Here is a 27563-nt window from a genome sequence, read left to right on the forward strand (position 1 = left end):
GCACTTTTTTTTTGAGTTTTTTTCAATAGTTTTGTTTTTTCCTGTAAATTATTCAATAAATACCTTACTGTGCTATTCATACCGAGGTATTATCGTACCGTGAAATTCTGATACCGTTACATCCCTATATATTATATATTTTAAAATATATTTTAATTGGAAACTATAAGGTGACACGGTGGCTCAGTGGTTAGCACTGTTGTCTCACAACAAGAAGGTTGCTGGTTCAAGTCTTGGCTGGGTCAGTTGGCATTTCTTTTTGGAATTAGCATGTTCTCCCCATGTTTGCGTGGGTTTCCTCCAGGAGCCTTGATTTCCCCCCATAGTTCAAAGACATGCGGTAGAGGTGAAGTGAATAAACTAAATTGGCTATAGTGTATGTGTGTGAATGAGGGTGTATGGGTTTTCCCAGATCTGGGTTGCAGCTGGAAGGACATTTGCTGTGTAAAACATATGCTGGATAAGTTGCCAGTTCATTCCGCTGTGGCGACCCTTGATGAATAAAAGGACTAATCTGAAGGAAAATGAATGAATGAAATTGGAAACTATTATTTTAAATTGTGGTTATTTTAAAAAAATATTGCTGTTTTATTTGAAAATTTATTAAATGTGACATGGCACAATGTAATTTTTGCTTTTACTGTGACATAGCAACTGACATAACGCTTAATGACAGTTGTCACAAACATTTCATAAACATAAAGGAGATATTATACATCTTCATAAAAACTGTCATTAGGTGTCATCATGTTAATTATTTTAGGTGTATTTATGACAACTTGACATAAACAAATACACCACAACCTGCCTTTGACATTGTCATTGTCACCAAGACAGCAAAACTCATCAGTGATTTGTCATGACAACTTAACATTACCAAGCTAAAATAACTTGTCATAAATTTGTAATAAACATGATTGTCCTGAGACCATTATAATAATGTCACAAATATTTTTCTCATCACTTTTTTTTTCAGTGGAACAAACTGAATTTGTAAAAATGTTAATTTCAATTAAAGTATCAATATGTCAAAATTTTATAACAGCGTTATTATTATTTATTGACATTTAATGAATTTTTAATGGCTAATTCAGTTTGTATTACCGTGCTACTGGGTAAAAAAATGTTTAATGATGCTGTTATAAAATTTCTGACACAATTATAATTGTCTCATGACAATAATGTTTATGACAGATGTATGACAAGTTATATTATCAAGATATTGTAAAGTTTTCTTGAGACTGACAGTTTTGAAGCTTGTGGAATCATATACAAAATGACTTGAGGCTGTAATTGCTCAATACTTTGTTGATGCACCTTTGGCAGCAAAGGCTGTGAATACTGATGTACATGTGATTTTTCAGGTTTTTTATTTTGAATAAATTTGAAACAATTTCAAAAAATGTTTTCACATTGTCATTATGGGGTATTGTGTGTAGAATTTTGAGGACATTAATGAATTTAATCCATTTTGGAATAAGGCTGTAACATAAAAAATGTGGAAAAAGTGAAGCGCTATGAATACTTTCTGGATGCAATTTAGTTTTAAACACAGGCCAAAGAGAGCTATCTCTAAACTCTTATTAGTCTTGCTTTGTTTTTCCCCGCAAGATGTCTGACATTGTTATCATTGTTGCTCATTCATTGATATACATTATAACTTTAAGATGTCTGTTCTTATTCAAGGGTCTGATTATGCAGTGTGTACTCTTTTTTTGATGCATGAATAAACTGCCTGAAGGATTCTTTTTGTGATATAGTGAAGTTAATAAGGGCCATGACGACCTCAAAATGGCACAAAAAGATTAACCCAGCGAATTACTTTAACGGAAGCATAAAGTACTGTACTCCAGTTCAATTGACCAATTATTGAGCTCTCTACATCAAAGAGAGAAGCAGAACATCTCAGTCTGTCTTCTCTGTCTTTTTAAGTCACCTTTTGTTGGCCTGTTTTTAAGTCTGATTATTTTTAGGCCGACAAGCACAACAGCTCTGTAATGCATTAAGAAAATACGTCTGACCTGTTCTTGACAGTGAATTATTGTAAGACAAAATAAACTATATATATTTTCATTTATTTTACTCCCATTCAAAATCATCCCAATCAACCTAAAGTAATGAGTTGTTTAAGTCATCTGGTGAAATTGTATTTATATTGCAATATATATTGCAGCTGAAAAATAGTTCAGATGTGCAAGTTGGAAGATTATAAGCGAACTTGATCTTAAAAAGCCTTCATGTTTGCCCTCTGCAAGGTGCAATGAGTGTTTTGTATGCAATTTCACGTCTGGGCGTCAAATTGACTGCGTCCTGTACTTAGAAGAGATCACTCGCTGATGGAATGATACGCTGTTGTTATCTCAAGCTGTCTCGCAGGAAGCAATGGCTGCATGATGGGAAAATGGATGGAGATTACTTTGATCAACATTCTCATTAACTCTCCGCATTTTTTCTTTTGCTTTTTTTCCCTTCAGTCCGTAAACAGACAGTAATTTTCCATATGTCTGTCAAACATACGTTCATTCACTTACATAGGCCTAGTAGCTCTGTGGTGTTTTTAATTGAGATGCAGGTTCTCTGAGATCTTTTGGACAGAATTACGATGAATCGTAGTAACCTACACCACTGTATGAGTCTCTGCAGGGCAGCTTATAGACTAAAATGATCTATTCTTTAATTTAGAAAGCTGTTGTTTTTGTTGTTAATCTTTAGAATATTTAAAACTCTTACTGTATGCTCCAAATCCATTTTATATGTCCTAATCAATATGAAGGCAAAAGAAAGGAGGTCCATTGGAATTAGGTGTCCTTACGTTTGATGTAACAATTAAATATAATGAGTACTTCTCCATATAAATTTCCATTGACAGAAACACGTTTTTTAAAATAGAAAAGTATTATTATTATTTTTTTTTTTGTATTTTGAGGGACAAATTTGCATTTTAAAATATTTTTTATTTAAGTGTTCCTATATGAAGCTTATTTTGGAGCTCTCCTGGAATACACCTCACAACATTTTTATACCAAGGTCAAAAACACTTTTATTTTAAAAGGTTAATATACATTATATCATCTCAATTGAGTTATTTGAACATCTTGGTTTTCTAAGCCAAAACCCCTCTGTGAGGTTCATATGGCCCAGTGTGGCCATTGCTCAAATGGCCCATCTGACAACATGATACAATCCTTTAAGGACAATAAGAAGAGTGTTGATGAATAAAAACAATGATAATGAAAATCTGGAGAAACTAGTTGATAGCTTGCATGTCTTTGGCAGGATGTTTATCAGTGGTACGATTTGACATAGTTTGTGGCACATTATGCGATGACCTCTGAGAAACTAGGAAGGGTTTGTGATAAAATCCCCCACCCAAATTAACAAAACTACAAATTTATGTTAAAGGGGCAAAATACACCCGGCGCAAGACATGCATGGCGGGATTTGTTGCTATTTTCAGACCAGTGCATCAGAAATTTTAAAGTTTTGCTAAATGAGACTAAAACAGACTGCATTATTGACCGACTAAAAGCTTCTCTAAAGTCCAGTGCAGAGTGCTTTAGTTATGGGCCTATGCAGGTTCAAATATACATTGCTCAATCCAAACAGGATGTACGACAATACACAAACATCTTTACATTAAAACATGAAAAAACATTAAAGGATTAAAATGTTACAAAAATTATTATTTTCTACAAAAATATTGAAATCACTACCTCCATACATCATCTCGGGGTCTTTTTTCAGTTTATTCATGACAATTTGCATTTGTATAATATTATTATTATTGTTATTATTATCAGTATTATTTATAATATGCATATTTATATTTGCTTTAATTAAAACAAGTTTAGATTTGTTAATCTGTCGGGTTTGGAGACGGATGTGTCACCATATGGGGCATAAGAAATGGGACATGGGTTTGGATAAAACTCTACATAATTACTGTTCATTTAATAATTTCCTGGAAATTAGAACTGAATTTAGAAATAGTTTTAAAACAAATCTTTGTGCTTAACTAAATGAAATATATAGGCTAATGGATGCCTTCAGTGGAGTGCGTACAACACTGTTTCCTTATCTATGAAAGTAAAGGAGTAAAGTAAAGAACGGAAGTTAGGAGAAAGTAAAGAGATCGAATGGAGGAGACTTATTCTTAATCCTCATGCAGATGGTCTGTTTAACTCTTTTTCTCACTAATGAAGCATTTAGTTTTTCTACTTACAAAGTCCGCCTTGAAATAAGTGAATGCAACACAACTGACCATTATGCTCAAAACACAGACATAACTCATTAAAAGAATAAGCACAACCTTATTAAACCACACGTCAGGGCGTAGAGTTTAATTTTTTTGTTTTTAAAATAGCAAAAGTGGAATCAGACTCACCCTTAATGCTTTTGTACCATGCGCTTTAGACTATGCACCTACTGTATTGTTAAAATATAGCCCATTAGGTTTAGATCAGTTTACTTTGCATCAGATTTCTATTTTTTTAACTTTGTACAGTGCTAATAGAAGCATCTGGTCAGTCATTTCTGATTTGGATATAAAGGTCATAGGGTAACATCATGTAAATGTAGCTCTGCACAATTAATTGAAGGTGATTTTCATGCACACTTTGTCAGTAAAGCCGGCTCTGTAATCAGTAGTAAATCTCTAGCACCTGTTTACATTTGTGTGTTTACAAAATGTGGTGTACTCCCAAATCCTAATCCTTATTAAGGAATAAGCAAATCGTACTAAAATGCATGAATCAGATTGTACTAATTAATATGAATTAGCCACAAAATCGTAAAATAATGACGAATTGCTGTGTGATTGCTGAATCGCAGTCTTAATTTCATTTAAATTATTCATGCAGCCCTATGTAAGTAAATTGTAGATCTTCTTTAATTGTAGATCTTCTTTAGATCGGTTACTGAATTTTAACTACAATAGTTGGCGACTAGAATAGTTTTGGCTGTTCAGAATCTATCCTTTATCTTTTTTTTTTTTACACTCTTGTCTTGTGTGTAGATTCCCTGTTTCCCACGCTATGATGACAATTCTAAATGAGTGAATCTACAGAATTATTACTAGTTTCAGGCATGACTGTGGTGAACTGAAATCAAGGTTGAGCTGAGTGTAATTTGACTGCAGTCCATTCTTGCTGACAGTAGTGGTGTGTGAGTTAGTGGGATGTGTAGACCATTGGCAGAGCACTGATAAGACCCGGCGCTAAAGTGGCGGGCGCCTGTGTGTGTGTGAGCTGATAATGTTTAGGATTGTTGACTTGTACGCCATAGACTTATTTACAGCTTTATGACAAACTTTTCAGCTGAGCACCACCTCCTCGTCTCCATCCTTTTTACCCCCGCGTATTCATGCCCTCCAGACTCTTTGTATGCATATCTTCACTATTCTGATGATCCAGCCGCTCTTTATCAGCCGGCTGCTGCTAAGATGTGGTCACGCTAGGCTCCTAGCTTGCGAAATTGCTTGTGACCTCGCTAGGAACATCGGCGACAGTCAATTTGTGAGTCTTTACATCTTCTACTGGTCAAACATCTTTTTGCTTTTCATGAAAAATAACTTTTTTTGCATGCAATTTTGTTTCCTCTGTGGAAATATCTGGATTTTCTTTCTCCTTTGAGAATTAAGAAATGAGAGAGTCTAGCAGCTGTTCTGTTGAAAGCTGGCCAGGTCCGGGGTTGTGTTTTTTGTTCTTATTGCTTTCCCCGTCTCTGCTGTCCTGAGGCGCTGCAAGCTACATTTGTGTTGTGAAAAGTTTCAGATTTTAATTGAGTTTTCAATTGGTGAAAGATTCTGTTCTGCAGCTTATGAACTCGGCGGATCTCAGCCGTCACAAGCAGCTCTACTGAAACTAGATTACACTGGATTTAAAGGCTACAGCTCCACGACACTGGAGGAAACCCAAGTTTCTTGGTGTGAACAACCAGCATCTTAGATTTTATTGTTTTTCCCACAGTTTTACAAGACATAATCATATAAAGGAAATTACTGAATCTCGCTCTAAAGCTGAAGACAAGTGGGTATTTTCTTGACCTCTAGTGCCATCAAACTGGAAGCTATAAAATAATTGTTTGCAGGCATTTATGCTCCATTTCTTTCTCGTTTCTTCCCATTGTACATCAAACAGTTATTCCCACCCAAAACTCACACCATTGATTGTGGGCAATGAGGATCCCATTCACTTACTGTAGCATGTGTTTGTTTGCATACTGTGCACATTTGCCACCGTTTTAGAACAAATGAACTATTCTAAATGACAAAAACAATACTGGGTCCCACTTTATATTAAGTGGCTTTAACTAGTATGTACTTACACAGGAATTAATAGTTTGTTACAATGTACTTATTGTGTAAATACATGCATTTACTTTGTACTTATGCTTGATTAAATACATGTATGTAAGTACATCTGTATTTAACTTTTGTAATTACATTTGTAAATACACTGTTGACCATCTCTCACACCTTAACCCACCCTTAAACCTACCCATACCACCAAACCTGTCAATAACCCAACCTCTATCCCAACTCAAAAGCACCACAAGTGTTCTCAAATACATTATAAACACAGTAAGTACATTGTATTTATTTTTTTATGTAAGTACATAGTAGTTAAGGACACTTAATATAAAGTGGGACCCAATACTGATACTGATAATCAAAAATACATTCCTGTTATTTGTGATCACATTAAGAAATTTTTGTTAATTTGAATTTCACTTTTGTACACACTATTTCACATTGTACGCTCAGAAAAATGGTACAATGTTGTACCAAAAAGTAATGTCAATGTGGCAGTAGCTTTTTATGGAACAGAATTGTACCTTAAGACTAAGAAACAAATTTGTACCATTGCAGTTTCTACATGATTTGCACCATGGGAAACCAAAATGTACCTTTGGTTTTTAAAACTTGCTAATACAAAATTGTACCTTCATTAAAGGTACAAATCTGATGTACCACTACAGTGACAAGACATTTTGTACCTTAACAGTGTCAAATGTGTTCCTTCAAGATCTATTTAAAGACATTTTGCTTTATCCAAAATGCATAAATTTATTTTCAGTAAATATAAAACATCAAATACATTTATTAAACAATGTTTTTTTCAAAAGTTTCTTTTTGTGTAAATGCACCTTTTACATTTACAACAAAGACCAAAAGATACTTTAACAGAAATCAAAAAACTTTTTTTTTGCTAAACATTTCACAACACTTTTCACAAAAAATGTTACAGAAACACATTCTCCCATGTACAATATATAAAAAAATCTTTCTCCAATTATCACACAGTACCTTTGTAATCACTTAAAAGTTCATTTAATTTACTTAAATTTAAAATAGAAATATAATTATGCAGAAGGATTGTAACAAGATATGCACAATGTTTGATTAGCTTTACAATACTAAAATATCTGCATGAACACTTTGCATACGCAGGACTTTTTCCAGCTCATGTGCGTAGTGGAAAGCAAATGCCAAGAGGTGCAGATATCAATAATGAAAATGTATTTATCAGAAAATAAAAATGCCTTAAGTTTTTAGTTTACAATACCTATAGTTTTGTTTACCAATTGTTTTGTATTAAAGATCTTAATAATAAATGTTTTTGAGTTTCTTTTAACATACAGTATGCTTTTAAATGATGATTCATGTTTTAATATGAAAATTATTAATTAAGTCACTTTGCCTTTCCAGCTATATTTATTTTCATAAATATTGAATTAAAAAAAGAGTTGTCCAACACTTATGTACCTTTTTTATGAGAATAATTGTGTACCTTCATTTCAATTACACCACAAAAGGTACAGAGCAGTGTCATAAAAGTGTCTTTTCTGTACCATATAAGGTACAGCTTTTACACGGGTCCTTAAGGAACATTATGTGTACCACCGTGTACCTTTTTTCTGAGAGTGTACAGCAGTAGGATTTTAGTTTTTTTAAAAGAAGTCTATTTTTCTCATCAAATTTATTTTTCTTTATCCAAAGTACAGCAAAAACAGTAACATTTAAAAATAGTTTAACTAAAGTTTCTATTTGATTATATTTTTAAATGTAGTTTAATTTTTAGTTCTTAGAATCATTACTCCGGTCAGATGATCCTTTGGAAGTCATTGCAATATGCTAATTTGCTGTTTAAGAAACATTTCTTATTATTATTTATTTATTTATTCATTTTTTATTATTATCATCAATATTTATTAACATCTAAGTTATTTTTTTTCAGGATTTTTTGATCATTAGAAAGATTGAGAAATCATGTTTTTGATAAATTGTCAAAATTAATACTTTTGTATAACAAGGATGCTTTAAAATTATCAAAAACAATGACAATAATGTTTTCTGTTTTGAATAAATTTGGATAAATGCTGTTCTACTGAACTTTCTATTCATCAGAAAAATCTGAAAATGAATGAATAAATGAATGAATGAATGACTTAATTAATTCATGTTTTTGAGCATCAAATCAGCAAATTAGAATAATTTCCAAATATCATGACTGGAACAGAAGAGACTTGTTTTGAAAGACAAAATTGTACTTTAAAATAAATTATGACCGTAATTATTATTATTTTTTTATTATTATTAGTAGTAATTATTATTATTATTATTATTATTACTGTACTTATAATAAAAATGCATGTACAGTGGTGCTAGACACGAAACAATCACTTTTTTCTTTGTGATTGCACTTTCTCACTGTAAAAGTTATGATCAATAAGATTAACTTTTATTCTCATTTAGAGTAGAATTGCTTATACAGGTATGTTATTCCTCTCACACAAAAGCTCACGACTCTATTGTTTTTGCTGTCCTTACAAGATCTTGTTGTTCTTGTTTGTTTTCTGGCTGTAAAACATCAGCTGCATTAATATAAGTAAAACATTTTTAAAGCTTATGTGAGCTTGTAGACATGATTTAAAAATAGTGGTTTGCAATCAGTATGTGCACATTAAAACTGAAGTATATTCTTTGCTCTAAATGAGAGCTAATCTGGGTTTGTATATATTGGTTTTGAGAATGACACACTTGTCCTTGCTCAAGGATTTGATGAGAGCATATCTCTATAGAGACTGCCATATGTCTTACCAGAGTACTGAATGGCTGGAAAGAAATGCTCTTGCGTGGACATGGTTTTGGCATATTTTATGCAAACGACTCATTTTGTGCACAAGATTATTCGTTAAAAAAAAATCAGATTTATGAACTTAATAATGAAACTAAATATAAATCCATTTCCGTACATGAGTAGTTTTTTTTATTTTTAAGAAATACAGTCATTAGTGAATGAGACCAATTCATGATGAACACCTTTCAGTTACTTTACATATTGCTTCTATTTATTTGTCTGCCTGGGATAAGAGAAAATCGATTCATCTTTAGAAAAGCATATTTTTTAAAAAATTTTTCTTCTCAAATTTTTTTTTTGTATTTGAATTTACACTGAAGAATTGAAGCTATACTTTCGAATAGTTCATTAATAATTCAATAATAAAGGCAAGGCAAGTTTATTTATACACTGTAGCACATTTCATACACAAAGATAATTTAAAGTGCTTTACAAAAGCAAGAATAAAAAAAAACAAGTATAAGAAATAAAAACAACAAAGTGTAAAATGGTTAAAAACCGACTAAAATGTGTTTTAACGGGTTTATTTTTTAACAGTTGATCATTTTAAGGTGACTGGTCATCAACCAATTACTTTAAAAGCTACAGGCTTGTTCACTTTTTTTATTTTCAAAAGTCAGCTAATCACTTTCTACAGGTCACTTACAGTTAACTGGTTAAAAGGTTTTAAATGTTTATTTGTAAAACTTATGGAAAATATAAATGCTTTGTCTAATGTGTTACATTCTATTTCCAGCATTAACCAATCAGAGGAATTGTGAAGGTCTGCCTCCTGCCCCCCAAAGCCGGTCTATGGCTGATATAGAAGAACTGGCGTCTAACTATGAGCGGAAACTCATTGAGGTAAGTTCTGGAGATTTCATAGCAAGTAACACTTGCCCTCACCCGCCATAACCCCAATGTCCTTTAATGTGAAGCAATTAAGAGTGTCTGCCTTTGAGTAGAGATTGAATCAATCTGATCAATCATTGATAGGCTTTTGGTTCAATTAAAGATTTTCTTACAAGTTTGGATTTGATTGAAAACTTTTTTTCATTTATCTGATCCCTGATTCCAGACATTTACATAATGTGTTTTGCTCTGTCTCTTCAAAATTGGTGTGTTCTTGAATAAGCATAATTTTACTTAAATTAAAGCGGAAGTATTTTTTTTAACCTAAAGTTTAATTTTTTTACCTAAAAATGAAGGATAAAGCACTATAAAAAGGAGCTTTACTGGTAAATGTTGAGGTGTGAACCAACCAACCAACCAACCAAACAAACAAAAAACTTGTCTATTTGAAAAGGTCTGTCACTCACTCTTAAAGAAATTAAACAGTTTGGTTTAAACATGTGATGTTTTGACCATTATCCAGTCCTTCATCTGACACTCTCAATAATGGATTAAAGTTGTATTTGTTCTAGGAGGGAGTGTTGAATCTTTACTAATTCGTAAAATAAAAATAGTTTTTTTCAGTAGAACATTAAAGATTTATTTATTTATTTATTTATTTATTTATTTAGTTATTTATTTTTTAGCTAAAACTGTGGTTTTTGGTTTTTTATATAAAATGGGGAAATGGTGCAATCAAAATGTCTCATTTTATTAGAAAATGAACAATTAACTGTCCTTACGAAAGGATTTAATCATTGGCTTGCTTTCTAAATGCATTAATTCAGAAATAAAACATCAGTGTTGCTCTTAGACACACGCATGTACTGTACTTCTCTGGCTTTGTTTGCAACTATTTTTATTAGTGAATGAAAAGACAAACAGTCATATTATGTCTAAAATATAACACACTCGATAATAACTTATTTCTTTTTGAATTGTTGTATAATATCAATATCATATCTCAAATTATTTAGATTAGATTTTTAAATACCTCTTGTATTAGCACTGTTAACAAATAGATTTTTTTCAGCACATTTTTAAACATAAAATGCAAAGTGTGCATCTGTGAAAGTAGCAGACCCGAAATGAGATGCAGATTTTTTTTTTTTGCTCTAAATGAAAAATTATGAAATTTAAATACAGCCATTCAGAAGCACAGAATAGTGCACTTACTGCACTCCAATGTAGTGGTAAGGTTTATAGTCTAAATAATACATATTAACCCTTTTTACCATTATTAAATGTACATTGTGAATCACTGATAGTTGTTGGCTTGCATTATTTCAGTTTAATTTCAAATTTTATATTTTCAAGATCTGAGGTGAACTATCTGCTGCTGCTGCTTTCAGTAGTATGGCAAAAAATATGTAAAATGGCATTTAAACTTACATTATTAACATTTAACACTGAATAAAGCACCTGAGGTGTACCTGAGATGAACATTGCCAGTTTTCTTCTGTTCAGCTGCAAGAAATAAGCTGTTTCTAAAATATAAATTTCAGGTGTTGGGTAGAACAAAAACTCCTTTTAATATGGAAAATGTTCCTTATGTCATGTACTGTTGCTTTTATTTATAACACAACTCAAATCTACTTTAAATCATCCTTTAGGCTCGACAGTTTGGCACACTTCTGTCGATGTCGTCAATCTGGCAACCTGCGTTTGCCTGTTTTTTGAACCAGACGTGCAATACCTCGTTCAACCAATCTTACAATCTTACATACTGCAACTTTAACTAGGCAAGCTAGGTTAATTAGGCAAGTCATTGGACAATAATGGTTTGCTCTGTAGCCAATAAAAAAAGTGGTATAATAATATTGACCTTACTAAAAATAAAACAAGTGTAAAGTGTTATTCCAGCCAGTCTAAACAAAATAAGATTTTCTTCAAAAGAAAAGAAAAATATTATAGAAAATACTATAAAAGTGTGTTCGCTTATTAAACATCAATTGGGAAATATTTAAAAAAGAATTACAGAGCCCTTATAATTCATTAAAAAGGATTAAAATTTTTGATATAAGGATCTCCAACAACAGGCTGATATTCATGCAAGGTCAAAAACACTTTAATGTCTTATTATGTGCATTTATTTTTACCTCATTATCCCAGCGACTCCTATATGAATCATTCAGTGATTCATTTGGTCCCAAACCCCTCCTTAGCGCTAAGCTAATTTGCGCTGATTGGACGATGGCAGCCTGTTGCGATTGGTCGACAACGTTCAGCGCGAGAATGCCCAGCACGGCTTATCAACAATTTTGGTAGTCAGAGTGCAGAGTGTATGTGTGAGCATACCTGCCAACAATCCTGTTTTTCCTGGGAGTCTCTCATATTTCAGACCTCCGTATTATCAGATTTCCAGCCACCATTTTGTTTTTTTATCCCGGAAAACTCCCATAATTTGTGTGAACCCAATGCAGTTTATTACCTGCATCTTGCTCTATTCTTAACCGTAAGTAAACAGTGACACACATTCAGTAATATTCGACACAGTGGCAAAAGCTGAACTATTTTGAACCTTGACCACTGCACGTATGTAAGAACAGCTGACGGTGGCCATAGCATTGACAAACGGTAGTGGAATGTGAGCTCAAAAACACATTGAAATCCGTAAACAAAGCGGCACGCTGTCGCATTTTTAACGTTGCATTAGACACTATATGAGAATAAAAAGAGTTACCCAGATACGGTACAAGCGGTTACAAGTAACAAAACACAATTAAATACATAATTTGCAAGCTAGAGAAAACAAGGAGGGAACCATGGTAATGCAGTTTCTTACACTTGTGAAATGGAGAAAGAAACTGATCCATGATCCACAGATCCATGTACTGATAAAGTTCCTGTCAAGCTTTGATAAAGTTCCATATATCAACATATCAATATATCAATTTCTGATCCATTCAAATGGCCGACAAATCCCCCTTTTGTAACTGTGTAGATTCCAGAAGCACTCGAACAACACAAGGCTGGACTATAATGACTTGTCATTGTATATTGACTTCATGACTTGATGCAACCGGCGTCTGCTACAATGCTTGTCTTCCTATTTTTCTTTGCTACTGTTTGTGGGCGGGGCCGCGGGTTTAAATTTTCCCGGGTTTGTGCGCAGCAATTGGGCAGGGCTTAAGTTTTGTATCTACGTAACACCAAAACGGCTAAAGACTCGTTATCAAGACGATTAATTTAAAGCACAATGAGTCAACTCTTTTATAAATGAATAAATAGTTTTAAACACTGTGCACTTTCAGATTTAAGCCTTAGCAGGATATTTTACTTCACTTAGAGCTGTGTTACACTTTACATGGAAGGTAATTCTCAAAAACCCATAATAGGGGCTCTTTAATATTTTACAAGAGGGCTCAATCATACAGCCTTAAACTCTATATCAAAAACCCATTTTTCTTTCATAAGTTGAATTACGAGGCATTATGGGACGTTGTGGACTCGCAAGCTTTGTTATTGTTTGTTGTTTACAAGTGCGTAACATACTCAGTGTCAGCTCAAACATGGTTAAAGCAACAATTATGATATGACTGTACACGATAAATGTTGCACACCTCTACATTCATTTAGACTGTCATACAGTATATAATTCTCTACAATAACTTCATATTCTGTTTATGTTTTCAGGAGATTATCTCTTCAATTATTTATAAATGCATTTACAGTCATGTTTACTTTTAAGGATGTCATTTATTTATGGTCCTTTAGCTGAGCTCTTCGTCCCAGTAGGGTTTCTTAGACATGGATGTGAGGGCATCATTCCTGCAGTTTTCAAATTTACATACAGGCTCGGCGAAGGCTTTATTTACTTTTGCTTTGCAAGCAGGCATCCATTTGTATCCCCCCCCTGACTGGATATGTAAAAAGCCACAGTAGCTTATTTATTTGCAGTTTCCACAGTAATGAATGCAGACCATATAGAAGTTTTATTACAGCCGCTGTGTATTTATATGGCTAAATGAATATGCTGCTACTAAACTAAAAGTGATGTTATCTTGCGTGTAGTTTTGAGTTGTCGCGTAAAATGATATAAAGACCTGTGTACATCTATAAATCTGTTTAAATGATTGATTTCTTCATCCTGCTCTAGCACAAGCGTTCAGTCGAGTCCGTTCTGGTATGTTTCACTTGTGCCAGAAGCGCTGTAAGTGTGTACTTACATCATCTTAAATGCATCAGATGATTTGAAGATGTCATCATTCTTCTGAAGTAACACCAAAGGAGCTTGGCGTTTTCTCTCTCTGTAACCCACACACACTTCCTTTCCAAGTCTTCTTTCAAATGATCGCTGTGGAATACTGTTCTTCTGTCGTAATACTATCACACATCAGTTAATGGCCCTGCGGGACTTCAGGCACAGAAGGTATGCAGGCTTCCTATTGGCTGAGACCTCAGATGGACTGTGGAAGAGAACGAAATGCAGTGCAAGAGGTAGTTTGATGTGCACAGGCAAGCAAGTTCTTAAAGCATTTATTATAAAAATTATGTGCATATTAAAAACAACTTAGCAAAATCTTTCACAGATTAAATTAATATGCATTAGACCTGATATTCAAGGTTTGTGTGCGTGACAAATTTTTTGGATCTGAATATTTAAAAAAAAAAAACATGAAAATTTCCGACCTGTGTGCAAAGGCAGGCTTATTGACTGAAGGGCTTTTTTTTATGTGAAAACAAATGTCCACTTTTTATCACACTTATTACTGTGCGGCCACAAAATGCAAAAATTTGACACAAAACATTGCTCTAAGCCATCATAATTTATCATTTCTTTAATATAATGTTAAGCTGACAGAAACGAGGCTGATTGCAGAATACACTAAGCTACTGTACATATTATTCAATCTCAAGATGGTGCCAAGCAGTCAAAAACAGAAGCATCAGAGCCAAGCATGCAAATGAATGTAAACGTATTCACTGATGGTCAAGATGGTTTGAAGTACCTGGATAAGCCTGTGCTATTATTTTCAGCAGTTGTTATCTCGGAATAACATACCTTATTCCTGCGAGTAAACAATCAGAATCAAGTATTCTAGACAGGCATGTTATAATCTATAAAAACAACCGATGAAACTGAAAACACATGCTCATCCGGACTTACCTTGATTATTTAAATTATGCTTGATGAATTGCATCATCTTATGACTGAAAAGTACTAATGATAAGATTGTTAGTGTGGGATCATTCAGCTGTTTGGGTTAAGAACAAACTTTCTTTCTGCAAGCTTTACATTTTATTAAAGAACTAGTAATTTATTACAGCTCAGATTAATGTTTTGTTGTTTTGTGCAACTGCAAACTCACACTTATCCCATAACTAAAATAATCTCATAACTTATCTCATAACTAAAGGGTAGAACAAGCTGTTTGCATCATTTTTATAGTCTGTAATCAGTTTGGTTGCCTGTCAGTATGTTAGAAGATATCTGTCACTACTTTTGGATATAAACTTTAGGAAAATATTTAAAAAGTGATGTTTAAGAGCGCTTTAAGAGTCCAGCCTTAGATTTTTATGACTTTTATGACTGTAATGAATAAGACAATGCCAAACTCTTGGAGGTCTTTTGAAGTCTGACAGAGTGTTCTGTTTCGAGCAGGAGAGGTTTTGGTAATGGCAAGAGCTACTGAAAATCCCTCTTTGATCTGCCTCTTCATTAGGGATGTGATATGAGGATCACCACAGGGTTAGCGGGTTTGAACACCTGAAGATGCCTTAAAGAAGATTCTGACGGCTGGTCAGTGTGTTTCAGAGGTGTGTAGTCAGAGGAATGTCTCTAGAGGCAGTGCTTCGCCACTTCAGGAAAGGCTAGTGACTCCAGTCAGGTGGTTATTTAGTGTGATTAAAGGACTGTGTGGATTTCAGCCAGCACCATGTAAGACTGTCTGAGGCTTTACAACCAGACAAAGAATTTAAATTCCGCTTGTAATAGCAAAAAAGCTTGCTGAAAAAAAAAATCATTGATTCAACTTGTACTGAAAACTGAAATAAATTAGGTTGAAACTTGATTGGTATATGTTTAAACAATTTTCAAAATGTTTGTTTACATAGACATGGGAATGGTTGGTGATATTAACGTCCTGTTTGTGGCACAGCAGTATATATGAGGGGGCAAACTTTTCAAGATGGGTGGTGAACATGGTGGCCATTTTGAAGTTGGCCATCATGGATCCAACATTTGTTTTTTTCAATAGGAAGAGGGTCATTTGACTGCATCAAACTTATTGGAAATTTCTCAAAAAATGGTTTTAAGATAACTTTATTTTTTTAGTGAGTAATTTACAAGCTTAAAATGTTCAATGTGCTGCCCATTGTGTTGGATTGTCAATGCCACCCTCTTCTCCCACTCTTCACACACTGATAGCAACAACAGCACAGGCTTCCAGTATCCGTAGCTTCAGGTGCTGCACATCTTGTATCTTCACACAATAGACAATTGCCTTCAGATGACTCCAAAGATAAAAGTCTAAGGTGGGGAGACCTTGGGGGCCATTCAACTGGCCCACGACGACCAATACATTTTTCATGAAACTGTTTATCTAAGGCCCTGTTTACACTAGTGCGTTGTAGTTTTAAAATGGCGTTTTAGAATAAAATCGATCCGCGTCCACACTAATGTTTCACCCAGCGTTTCTTAACAGCACTCCATCCACATTACACCGCTGGAAACACACATCACGTGACCACACACACACACTCTGTCATGCGCTGCAGAATATCTATCTTTACAGGCACAAACTTGCTTTACCTGCACACTACTGGCAGCAAGGGGTGGGGCCGCAGAGTAAAATGACTTGCGCCAGACAAAACACAAATATGAGAAAAAAAAGAATTTAAATGGGTTTGGAGCAACATGTGGATTAATAAATGATCTAATTACTAATGTGGACTAGTAAGTGAGCTATTCCTTTAACAAACCATTAACTATGACTTTTGCATAAAGAAAACGGTAGCGCTTTATAATTACGCACTATGAATCGTTTATTAAGTATTAGCATATAGTTAATTCATTATCTGTTAATTGTTAACTCTCCAGTAATAGACGTTAGTATCAGTTTATAAATACAGATGTATAAATCCTGTAATCTTGACTTAAAAGCACATCTATAATGAACTTAATGATTTTATTGTCAAAGTTTGTTAATGATTCATTTTTCATTACTTTATAAAGTATTGCATTACTTATAAACTAGTTATTTAAGAATAGTTGGTGTTATTTTACGATCACTCAGAATGCACAAGTAAATTATTAACAAACTATTCAAATTAACATTCATATATTTTAGGACTATGCTATCCCCATATAAAGGGATTATGAATTTTAGGACTATAAATCCCTTATAATTGACAATTAAAGGATCAGTTATATTCTAAACAGGAAAAAAAGAAAGTAAATTACTTTATTAATTTCTAAACTGTATCAAATGAAACAAAATCTTTCCAATCTTACCTAAAATAAAATTACTGTACAGTTTAAACTTTGCTAAATACCTTTGAAATGTTATATCATAATATATTGTTAAAATAATATATTGTTGTTGTTTATCCAGTTTTATTTAATTGTATTTATTTCTAATTGTATTTTAACACTCCAGTTATTCAGCAATGTTAGAAGTTTACAGTAATTTTATTTTTTACATAAGATTGCAAAGATGTATTGTTCATTTGACACTAAGCCTTTATTTGTCATTTATTAGGGATTTACAAAGCATAAATTGTCCTCACTTTAGAATAGGTCACAAAACTGCATGAAGTTGACCTAATGAAACATTACCATACATAGTAACCATTAATATATGCCTGAATGATAAAGTATGTAAATGTTGATTTAATCATTTACTAACTTGTTCTGAATGATTCTAAAAGCCACCAACTACTCTTAAATACAAATGGTTTGTAAATAATACAACACTGAATTTAGTCATGAACAATTAATAAGTAATAAAGTTTGAAAACACAATCATTAAGTTCATTATAAATGTGCTTATAAGTCAAAAACACGGCATTTGTATCTGTATTTATAAACTGCTTACTAATGACTATTAATGTAGAGATAATGCTTAACAGACAATGAATTAACTATTTGCAAATGCTTAATACACTCTTAGAAATAAAGGTACGCGAGCTGTCACTGGGGTGTTACCTTTTCAATAGGTACAAATTTGTACCTCAAAGGTCCATATTAATACCTCAAGGGTACATTTTAGTACTTAAAAGTACAAAATTGTTCATCTAAAAAGGTTTAGGTACTAATATATACTTTTAAAGCACCAATACGGACCCTTTATGTACAAATGTGTACTTTTTGAAAAGGTACCACCCCAGTAACTGCTCGCGTACCTTTATTTCTGAGAGTGTAGATGATTATTAGTGTGTAGTTAGTGTTACCAAAATTCAAAATTTGCTTTTTGCTGCTTATTAATAGTTAGTCATAGATATTTACATTAGATGTCGCCTGCTCTGTTGTCTATTGGAAGGAATGCGTCAATAGAGCCGCCATTTTAGTACAGGTTAACACTCTTTTGAAACAAATGCGAGACCAAGCTGCAGTGGAGGACTGTGGCCATCTAGAGCCAGAGATATACACATATATCTATGATCGGGAGTTTTCCCGGTGGTCAGTACGCAATTTTTTTTTATGACGAAAATTATCATTTACATGACTTTTCTACATCGATAGATCAGTGAACGCACGAACATTGCTGACAAAGAGTGTATCTTTTTGTGCATGTAAATGTACTCTCCTCCCTCCTGTTAGATTTGGTCTAATTCGTGTCCTGTAACATACCCTATCTCCTGGTTTCACTGCTCATTCTGATGGAGGGAGTTTTGTTGGACATAAAATATCATAACATATAAAAAGTAAATGGTCATGTAAAAGACTAAATCATAAATTAAATATTCTGCCTTTGTGCTTTGTTTTCTTTGTTTGCTCATTACTACACATGTCCACAGCGCTAAAGTCCAGCATCTGTATGATATTTGAATGACAAATGCTATGCTATTGATGGATACTCAGGGTCCCTATGCGATATTTAATGTATATATCTATAGGGTATGGTTAAATGTAATTATTGTATAGGATAGATAATGTAGACTAAAGATATACATAATATGTGCTTAATTATAATAATATAATAAGTACAAAATGTCAATAATAGGCTAGTTAACATGTAAATAGTTAGTAATAAAAACTAATCCCTATACTCGAGCTACCAACTTACCAATAAAAAACTATTAAATAGAAAAAAGTTAAGTCTTACAATAAGTTTACAATATTAATAACACTGTAAATAAAAAGGCCATAATAGCCTGTTACTCTTGTGTTTATTGTTGTGTTGACATGCCAGTCCTTTATTTGAAATATAAATTAAAAGAGATTAACATGTCTACGGGGGTCTATGGGGGTGTGGTGTTCATGCTGTGGAGAAATTAAAGGTTGTGCCACGCTGAGTGCAGTAGGTCCGGAGACATTGGGCCAGGAGGTCATTTCCATGAAGGTGTTATGTCTGTGAAGCAGCCACCTGTGTCCATCAGGACACCTTGTGGACAGGGGAGGCTGATATCAAGTGTTCCTAGCTGTGACCCACCTCATAGCACCACCTGCTCACATTATACCATCTGGCTTCTCAAGAATATGTAGGTCATCATGATAGTGGCCATATAATAAGAAACGTGTCATGAATACTGTTTTGTTAGAAAAAAAATGGTATCTAAATCTGTTAGACTTTACTAAGTGTGGGCATCTTTTTTGTTTTTAATGGGACGTGTTCAAATTTGGATGCTGGATGCCATCACTGACTGTGATTGGATATGATGTGATATATGCAAAGTACTAGCAATCAGACATTGCAGCGTGATCAAACTAGATTGCTTCGATTATAATCAACAGAGCTGTCGACACTTAAAGCATCTGACACACTCCAGAGCAGCATTATGTTTTCCATCTGTCTGATTTTTAATTTTCAACGTGTTTCTGGTCTCTGGTTATCAGCAGATGGTTATTTATATATGCTATACAGACATAAACACTATAATGCACTGCCTTTGGATAAATTGCGGTTTGTTTCCTTTGTTCAGCAAGGCTGAATTTATTTGATTTAACAATATAATCAAAATGCAGTAATGCATAATGTTAATTATTTAATTTAAAATAACAGTTTTTTATATATTTAATATATAATTATAAGTATTATTCCTAATTTAGTATTTTAGTGGCTTTTTCAGCATTACCATTCTAGTTTTCAGTGTCCCTTTATCATTCAGAAATCATTCTGATATGGTATTGGGATTTGATGCTCAAGAAACATTTCTTATTATTAAAAACATTACACGTTAACATTTTTAAACTTTTTGATTAAAAAAAATCAGAATATAGGATTTATTCAAAAAACCACCATAGCATTGTTACATATATTTATTGCTATGTTCAGTTGTGTTTAGTACTAATAGATAAACTAAAATCAGCATATTAGAATGACTTCATTTGGTCAGCTTTGCCACCACAGGAGTAAATGTCATCCATATATTAAATATTATCAAATCAGAAAACATCATGTTTTGTTAAACTTTCAAAAGTTTGTATATCTTTGTGTGATTCTAGAATAAAGGGTACATTTTGTATCACCAATAAAAATATTTTATTACTTTTCAGAAATAAAAATAACTTTAATGAAACACAATAAGACAAATGATATCTTAATTTAGCTATAAAAAATAATGTTGGTATGTGTATTTAGGAAGATTTTGTTCTTCTTTAAATATGAACTTTAAGACTTTTTTCCGTATTTTATCGTCTCCACCTCATGAGTCATACTGTACATTTAGCTTCAATTATGATGAAATAATTGTCTAACTTTTTAGCGTCAAAATTTTAAAATCTAAATCTTGTCCCTGTGTAAACTCTGTTACATTGGTTATAAAAAAGCTAAACGATATTTAAAGCACTGATAAAAATATCACTTGACTTGCTCCAAGTCATGTCAATTCCTCTGGTGGGTTACTCTAGAAGCCACTGAGGCTTTATTATTCTCTCATTAATTTGTGTAAAGTGTTTACTATATACCAATAGTAGATTAATTATCTGTCAACTCAGTGATTGTGAATTTCTAATTCACTTTTAAAAACAATAATATGATGCAGTGCTTCCCACAGTTTTGAAATATACTTGCAGTGGTAGTGGGATTGAAACACCATTTACCCACATCAGATATTTAGTTAACTATATGTGACAAACAAGACATAATTTAGTTTTTAACAATCTTTTTTTAAAAGACTGCTGAAATAAAAAAACGAAATCCACTGTTTATCTTACTTTATGCTATTTAGAAGCCATGTGCATTCACTGACAGGTAAAATATGCTTCTCTGTCTCTTTTCAAGTTCAAAGCAAACTTGAATGCCAAAGCAATTTACATGTGCATATGTATGTAAAATAGCCTATGTAATATATTAACAGTATCAAATTAATACAAATAAAAAAGACAATATCTCTACAAATGATCATAATTACAAGATAAAAACTTGTAGATTATTTAAATAAGGCAAATGTGTTGATTAACCGTTACTAATGGTGTACATATACGGTATTTTGCAGTCAGTTTAGACCAGTCATTTTTTCCTCTTCAGGTATCTAATAAAGTGTTTGTAAGTTGTTTAGATAAAAAAAAAAATATATATTTATTTAATGTTTCTTTTACTCTTGCGTCTGTATGTGCGCAGTCAGTTGCGAAGCCAAGTGAAAGTAGGCTTAAGTAAAAAGGTAATGCAAAAACGCTTACAAGCTTTAGAAAGCGAAAGCAAAAGTTGAATCCTGGACATTTTAGGAGATTTAGAAACCCGGATAAGACAACTTTTTTTTTTAAGTCCCAAAAAGGTGCATTTCTGTGGGTCTCTGCAGAGCATGTAAGACTGCCTGTGCAGTGTTAACAGTTCACATGCATACTGTCAGGGTTCTGCTACTCTGGTCTTGTAAATTCTTGTCTGTGTGGCAGAGCTCGGACACTAGCTCTGTCTCGTCTTGTTTTTGTCATGGTGTCTTTGTGTGTGCGCGTGCCATCGTGGGTGTACGCAGAGTGTGCGCGCTCCCGCTTGATGCGGCCGCGCGGTCTCTGCGTCCCTCTGACGCGCACTCAATCTTGTACTCGTGTTTGTGTTTTCGTCTGTCTGCAGCGTGGTGTTCCATTCCCAGTGTCTCAGTCTAGTTGGTTTCAGTTTTGGTTGGCGCTGGGATGAAACATGCACGCTGCGTGTGTGAGTGCACGGTGAGTGTTTTCATTCATCGTGTACTCGTGTCTTTCGTTCATTCTTCTGTTGGTTTTGTGTTTAGCACGTGGTGCGTGTTTACATGCACCGCGTGCTTGTGTTGCTATGAACACGCGGTTAATGAGTTCTCTCATTGGCTGCGTGTTCTAGTCTTGTTTTATGTGAGCGCATGGCTTGTGTTGTCTTTTTGTGTCATGCACTCTCCCATCTATTGTCTTGTCCCACCCTCCTTGTTAACCCATTATTAGTTATTAGGTTCATCTGTTTGTGTTAATTTCCTACAGTTTATAAACCCCTTATGTTTGCTGTCCTGTGCCAGTTTGTCATCACATGTCGTTGTTTGAAGTCCTGTCGTGTTTCCAGTCCTCATCCTTGCCAGCCTGCCCAGTCCTGTTTGTATGTGTATGTATTTGTTTTGTTAAAGTTTTCCCCCTCGGGGTAGTTTATTTTGCATTTTATTTTATTTTTATTATTTAATAAATTCCCTTTTCCCTGCATTTGAGTCCTCGCTCCTTTTTCCCCATTTCCCCTCACCAACCCTGACACATACAGAACAAAATAGGTAATTTAGGTAAAATAGGAGAGATTTTCCACTACTTAATCGCGGATGCTTGCATGTTTGCTTATGTTGGGTGGACACAAAAAAAAAGTGTTTTTACTTTTGGTAAATAATAGTAAAAAAATAAAAATAAATAAATAAATGTTTCATTAAATATACTTGAGTGGTCGTTAATATGCCTAGGCGGCTCGCCTAATGTGTGGGAAGCACTGTGATGAAAAAAAAATACATGAAATTCAGTTTTACACTTGACATACGGTATCTAATTTGAGGATAGCATATTTAGCATAAGTGGAAAATCTCAACTCAGTTATTGTCAACTCTTTTAGAGGTTTTAAATGTTTAAAGCTGGTAAGTTAAACAACAATTTGTTACTGAATCAAATGTTTCCTATTATATGTTAATGTTTTGCATTAATTTACACAAATTATGCAGGGCTCGAAATTAGCTTTTTTTCTTGGTAGCACCGGTGCTCCTAACTTCAAAAATGTAGGCGCACCAGATAAGATTTTGTCGCACGCACCAAAAATTATGAGCACCATTACTACACGTTTTATATTAACAGATTCTATTGTATGGTAACACTCCAATCACAAATAACATATAAACAAAAATCTGCATGCACTCACCGGCCCTGTACGCACTGATTGAGATGAATAAGATAAACTGAATTAACAAAAACAACTGTGCTGTTCTTACGGGTGCTGTCTGATATTGCACATGATATTGACATACAACTTATTAATTGCATACTTCATCTTAAGAGCAATAAGTCCTTTCATGAGCTGCAATATTAGTTTCATCTCAGTGAATGGATGTTCTTTAGCGATGGTGAATGCGGTGTCAGTCGCACGACTGAGAGCATTGTGACAATTAAATGAAGGATTAAATAATGTTAGAACTTCTCGTACTAAAAATGTGTAGATTCAGTGGCAAACACTGTTACCTGAAAACTACCTGAAAACTCCGTCGGAGTTTGGAGATTGGCTTTAGTCATTTTCATTGCAGACTTTAAACACTGGAAGTCTTTTAACCACTTTTCGAAAAATGTAAATGCTGGATTTACATTCATTACATGATCACTAATCAGATGTGCCATTATTTGTAACTTTAGGTGGTTTCTAAAACTAAATCTGCCAGTGTTGTTTTCATTCTCCTGGATTCAAACCTTTACATTTTTGCGGCTGTAGCTCCCTGGCATCGGAACAGTAATTGACAGCTGATTTTAACCAATCCATTCGCGTTCTGTTTTAACGCAGTGGGCCAATAAGAAGAGCTTAAAGGCAGGGCCAGCATTGTGGGCTGTGTTTACTGCAGCAAGTTGACATGTAAACTGTTTTAATCTGTTCCTGAGCGCTGCATTTGGTGTTTTAGGTGCAAAGATGCTTAATGCGTGAGTGCCTCCTAATTCCGTGCATGTGGTGAACATTTTGCTGTGAAAACTGGTCACACGACATCATTTTTATGCACTTGCACAAATGCTTCCAAATTTTATTTCGAGGTAGCATAGATAAAATTTTCGGCCGCAATTGCGAGCCCTGTTATGAATTCAGTTTACCTTGTTGTACTTACTGTACTGTTGTTATACACTTGTTTTACTGCATATCCTTCCAGTGTAAGCAAAATTAATAGAAAAATCCTTGAAATGTACCCCAATACTGGAGTGAAACATATAGTACACACACTCTGTATATATAAACATACTATAGTTGTGGATATAAAGTTTTTTGGTTCTAATTTAGTAAAAATCAAAATGTTGCCTATCCATTGGGCTTTCTAAATCATGTTAAACTCATCCTTTTAAGCTCATTTATGTGATGTTCATTTGCTCGGTTTGATGTACTCTCAGTAATGGATTGCAGTATCAAATGATGATAATAATCATTTTCTCATTTAACTGATTACAAAGCTCAAATGTTCTCTACTTTTTATTATTATTATTTTAGCAGTGTCCCTGTTGCGTTCTTGTTGTATCCCCGCTTCCATTCTTCTCCCATCACTTCAGATCTTCATTCCCAGGCCGAATATCCCTCTGTCAGCGAGTGTTTGCCTGGGGAAGAAAGTGATAGCAGCACATTCACTGTTACACTTATCCCTGCTCTGGTCCCTTGCTCTTCCTCTGACACTTCAAGTCTGTTTGTGTTTGCTAAGCCTGTCTTCTAAGCTCACTTCTCAAACTTGTTTCACATCCAATTACGGGCATTAGAGCTGCAGCGGGCTACGCTCCCTCATCCTCTCTCCTCTCCTTCTGCTTTGACCAAGTCTTTTTCATTCAGGACACCTGGCTCAGCACTCGTTCCTGCGCTGACAGCCATGCAGACGAGCTGTCAGCAGCACCTGCGTCTCAAAGTAGCTCTGCTCCAAAGTGCTAGCTACAGCTTTACCCCAGAAGACCAGAGACCTGTAATAGAACCTGCCATTGTTGGCTTATTTTTTTGTTTTGAGTGGCTCGTAACCTCAAGAACCTTTGCAGGACTCGAAGTCAAGCACACACACGCACATAGAAGTGATTATACTTTGGGTTATTAATGATAGTAGTGCCAGATCAGCCCACAAAACTATGCTGGATGGCATTAAAGAACTGCCTTTTAACGATATATTTTAATCATACAATATATCAAACGTGTAAAGTATTGACCTTATTATTCTCTTTTGAGCAGCTGCAGCCATTTGAATCTTTGAATTTTGGCTTGAGAGTTCCGGTTACATTAACCCAGGGGATCACCAACATGGTGCCTGGCGGGCACCAGGTAGCCTGCCAGGTTCACATGAGTTACCCGCAGGCCTGTTCTAAAAATAGCTCACCATAGCACCACATATAAGTAAGCTGCATCTAATATTTTTATAGGTATTCTTTTTAAATCACACTTGCATTGGTGTAAATTTGAAAATTACTTTAAGTTTTATATATATATATATATATATATATATATATATATATATATATATATATATATATATATATATATATATATAAAACTTTAAAAACAATTTCAGACAAATGAAGTGTTGAATATTGATATTTATCTACCTTGTTAAATCATTGTTGACAACTACTGTGAGAAATCATTAACATGATCAATGTCTTCACATAGATGAATATTATTAATTATTAATAATAACAACATATAATTAAAAGTAAATTAAGAAAAATGTGTTATTTAATAACTGGTAGCCCTTCACACTAATCGGTACCCAAGAAGTAGCTCTCAGTTTCCAAAAGGTTGGTGACCCCTGCATTAACCATTCGTTATTCCATTGATTTTTAGATGTTAAAAACGTCTTTTTCTGCTGCTTGATGTTGCAAACTAATATATTCTTCTTCTTTTTATATAGTAATTTTTTATTTCAGGAATATGAAAATTCTCATGATAGTGGGATGTGATAGTCAGCAAAGCATAGTCATTATGCTCCGTTTAAAAACTGGTTTGTAGGCATCTTATTATGACAGGACATAATCATTGGATTCAGACATATACTCACCGGCCACTCTGTTTGGTACACCATGATGCATCACACAGTTTCTGCAGATTTTTCGAATGCACATCCATGATGCGAATCTCCTGTTCCGCCACATCCCAAAGGTGTTGAGATTTGAGATTTGAGAAATTGAGATTTGGGGACTGTGGAGGACATTCGAATACAGATTACTATTATTATTATTTAGTCATGTTCAAGTAATCAGTCTGAGATGATTCAAGCTTTATGACATGGTGCGTTATCCTGCTTTTTCTGATGGAAATAGCCATCAGAAGATGGGTACACTGTGTTCATAAAGGGATGAATATGTTCAGCAACAATACTCAGGTAGGCTGTGGCGTTGACACGATGCTCAGTTGGTACTAATGAGCCCAAAGTTTGCCAAAATAAAATATCCCTCACACTATTACACCACCAGCAGCAACTTGAACCATTAATACAAGGCAGGATGGATCCATCATGTTGTTGACGCCAACTTTTTACCCAACCATCTAAATGTTGCAGCAGAATTGGAGGAACGTTTTTTCCAATCTTTTATTGTCCAGTCTTGGTGAGCCTATGCGAATTGTAGCCTCAGTTTCCTGTTCTTAGTTGACAGGACCTGGTGTGGTCTTCTGCTGCTGTAGCCCATCCATCTCAAAGTTGGATGTGTTATGCGTTCAGAGATGCTCTTCTGCATACCTCGGTTGTAACAAGTAGTTATTTCAGTTATTGTTGTCTTTCTATCAGCTCAAACCAGTCTTGCCCTTCTCCTCTGACTTCTGCATGAACAATTCATTTGCACCCACAGAACTACTGCTCACTGGATATTTTCTCTTTCTTGGACCATTTTTTGTAAACCATAGTGATGGTTGTAAGTGAAAATCATAGTAGATCAGCAGTTTCTAAAATACTCAGACCAGCCAATCTGGCACCAACAATCATGCCATGTTTAAAGTCAAATAAATCACCTTTCTTCCCCATTCTGATGCTCTGTTTGCACTGCAGCAGATCATCTTGACCATGTCTACATGCTTAAATGCATTGAATTGCTGCCATGTGATTGACTGATTAGAACTTTAATAGTTGGACAGGTGTACCTAATAAAATGGCCAGTGAGCGTATCTTGCTATGCTACCTTCAGAGGTGGTGTTTTTCGGCTTTTGAACAGAGCCAAAGAAAGGGTTTAGCGTAGTCAGTCACTTGTGTAGTCAAATCTTTGCAGAACAACCTAAAAAAGCAGTATCACAATCCCATTGACTGACA

At 34.2% G+C, this 27563-nt stretch overlaps 1 protein-coding gene across 2 annotated transcripts in view; it reads left to right on the plus strand.

Annotated features, from left to right (window-relative positions):
* The window catches only part of snx29 (sorting nexin 29), a 247162-nt gene that overhangs the window by 90428 nt on the left and 129171 nt on the right, over positions 1–27563 (plus strand). For both annotated transcript variants that reach the window (XR_012387966.1, XM_688793.10), the window contains exon 15: positions 9877–9983. Coding sequence is in view for 1 of the 2 variants with exons in the window: in XM_688793.10 (XP_693885.4) it covers positions 9877–9983 (107 nt within the window). In the remaining variant the exon portion in view is untranslated. The remainder of the gene's footprint in view (positions 1–9876; positions 9984–27563) is intronic.

This window comes from Danio rerio, chromosome 12 (genome assembly GCF_049306965.1).
Source record: "Danio rerio strain Tuebingen ecotype United States chromosome 12, GRCz12tu, whole genome shotgun sequence".
Classification (NCBI taxonomy): Eukaryota; Metazoa; Chordata; class Actinopteri; order Cypriniformes; family Danionidae; genus Danio; species Danio rerio.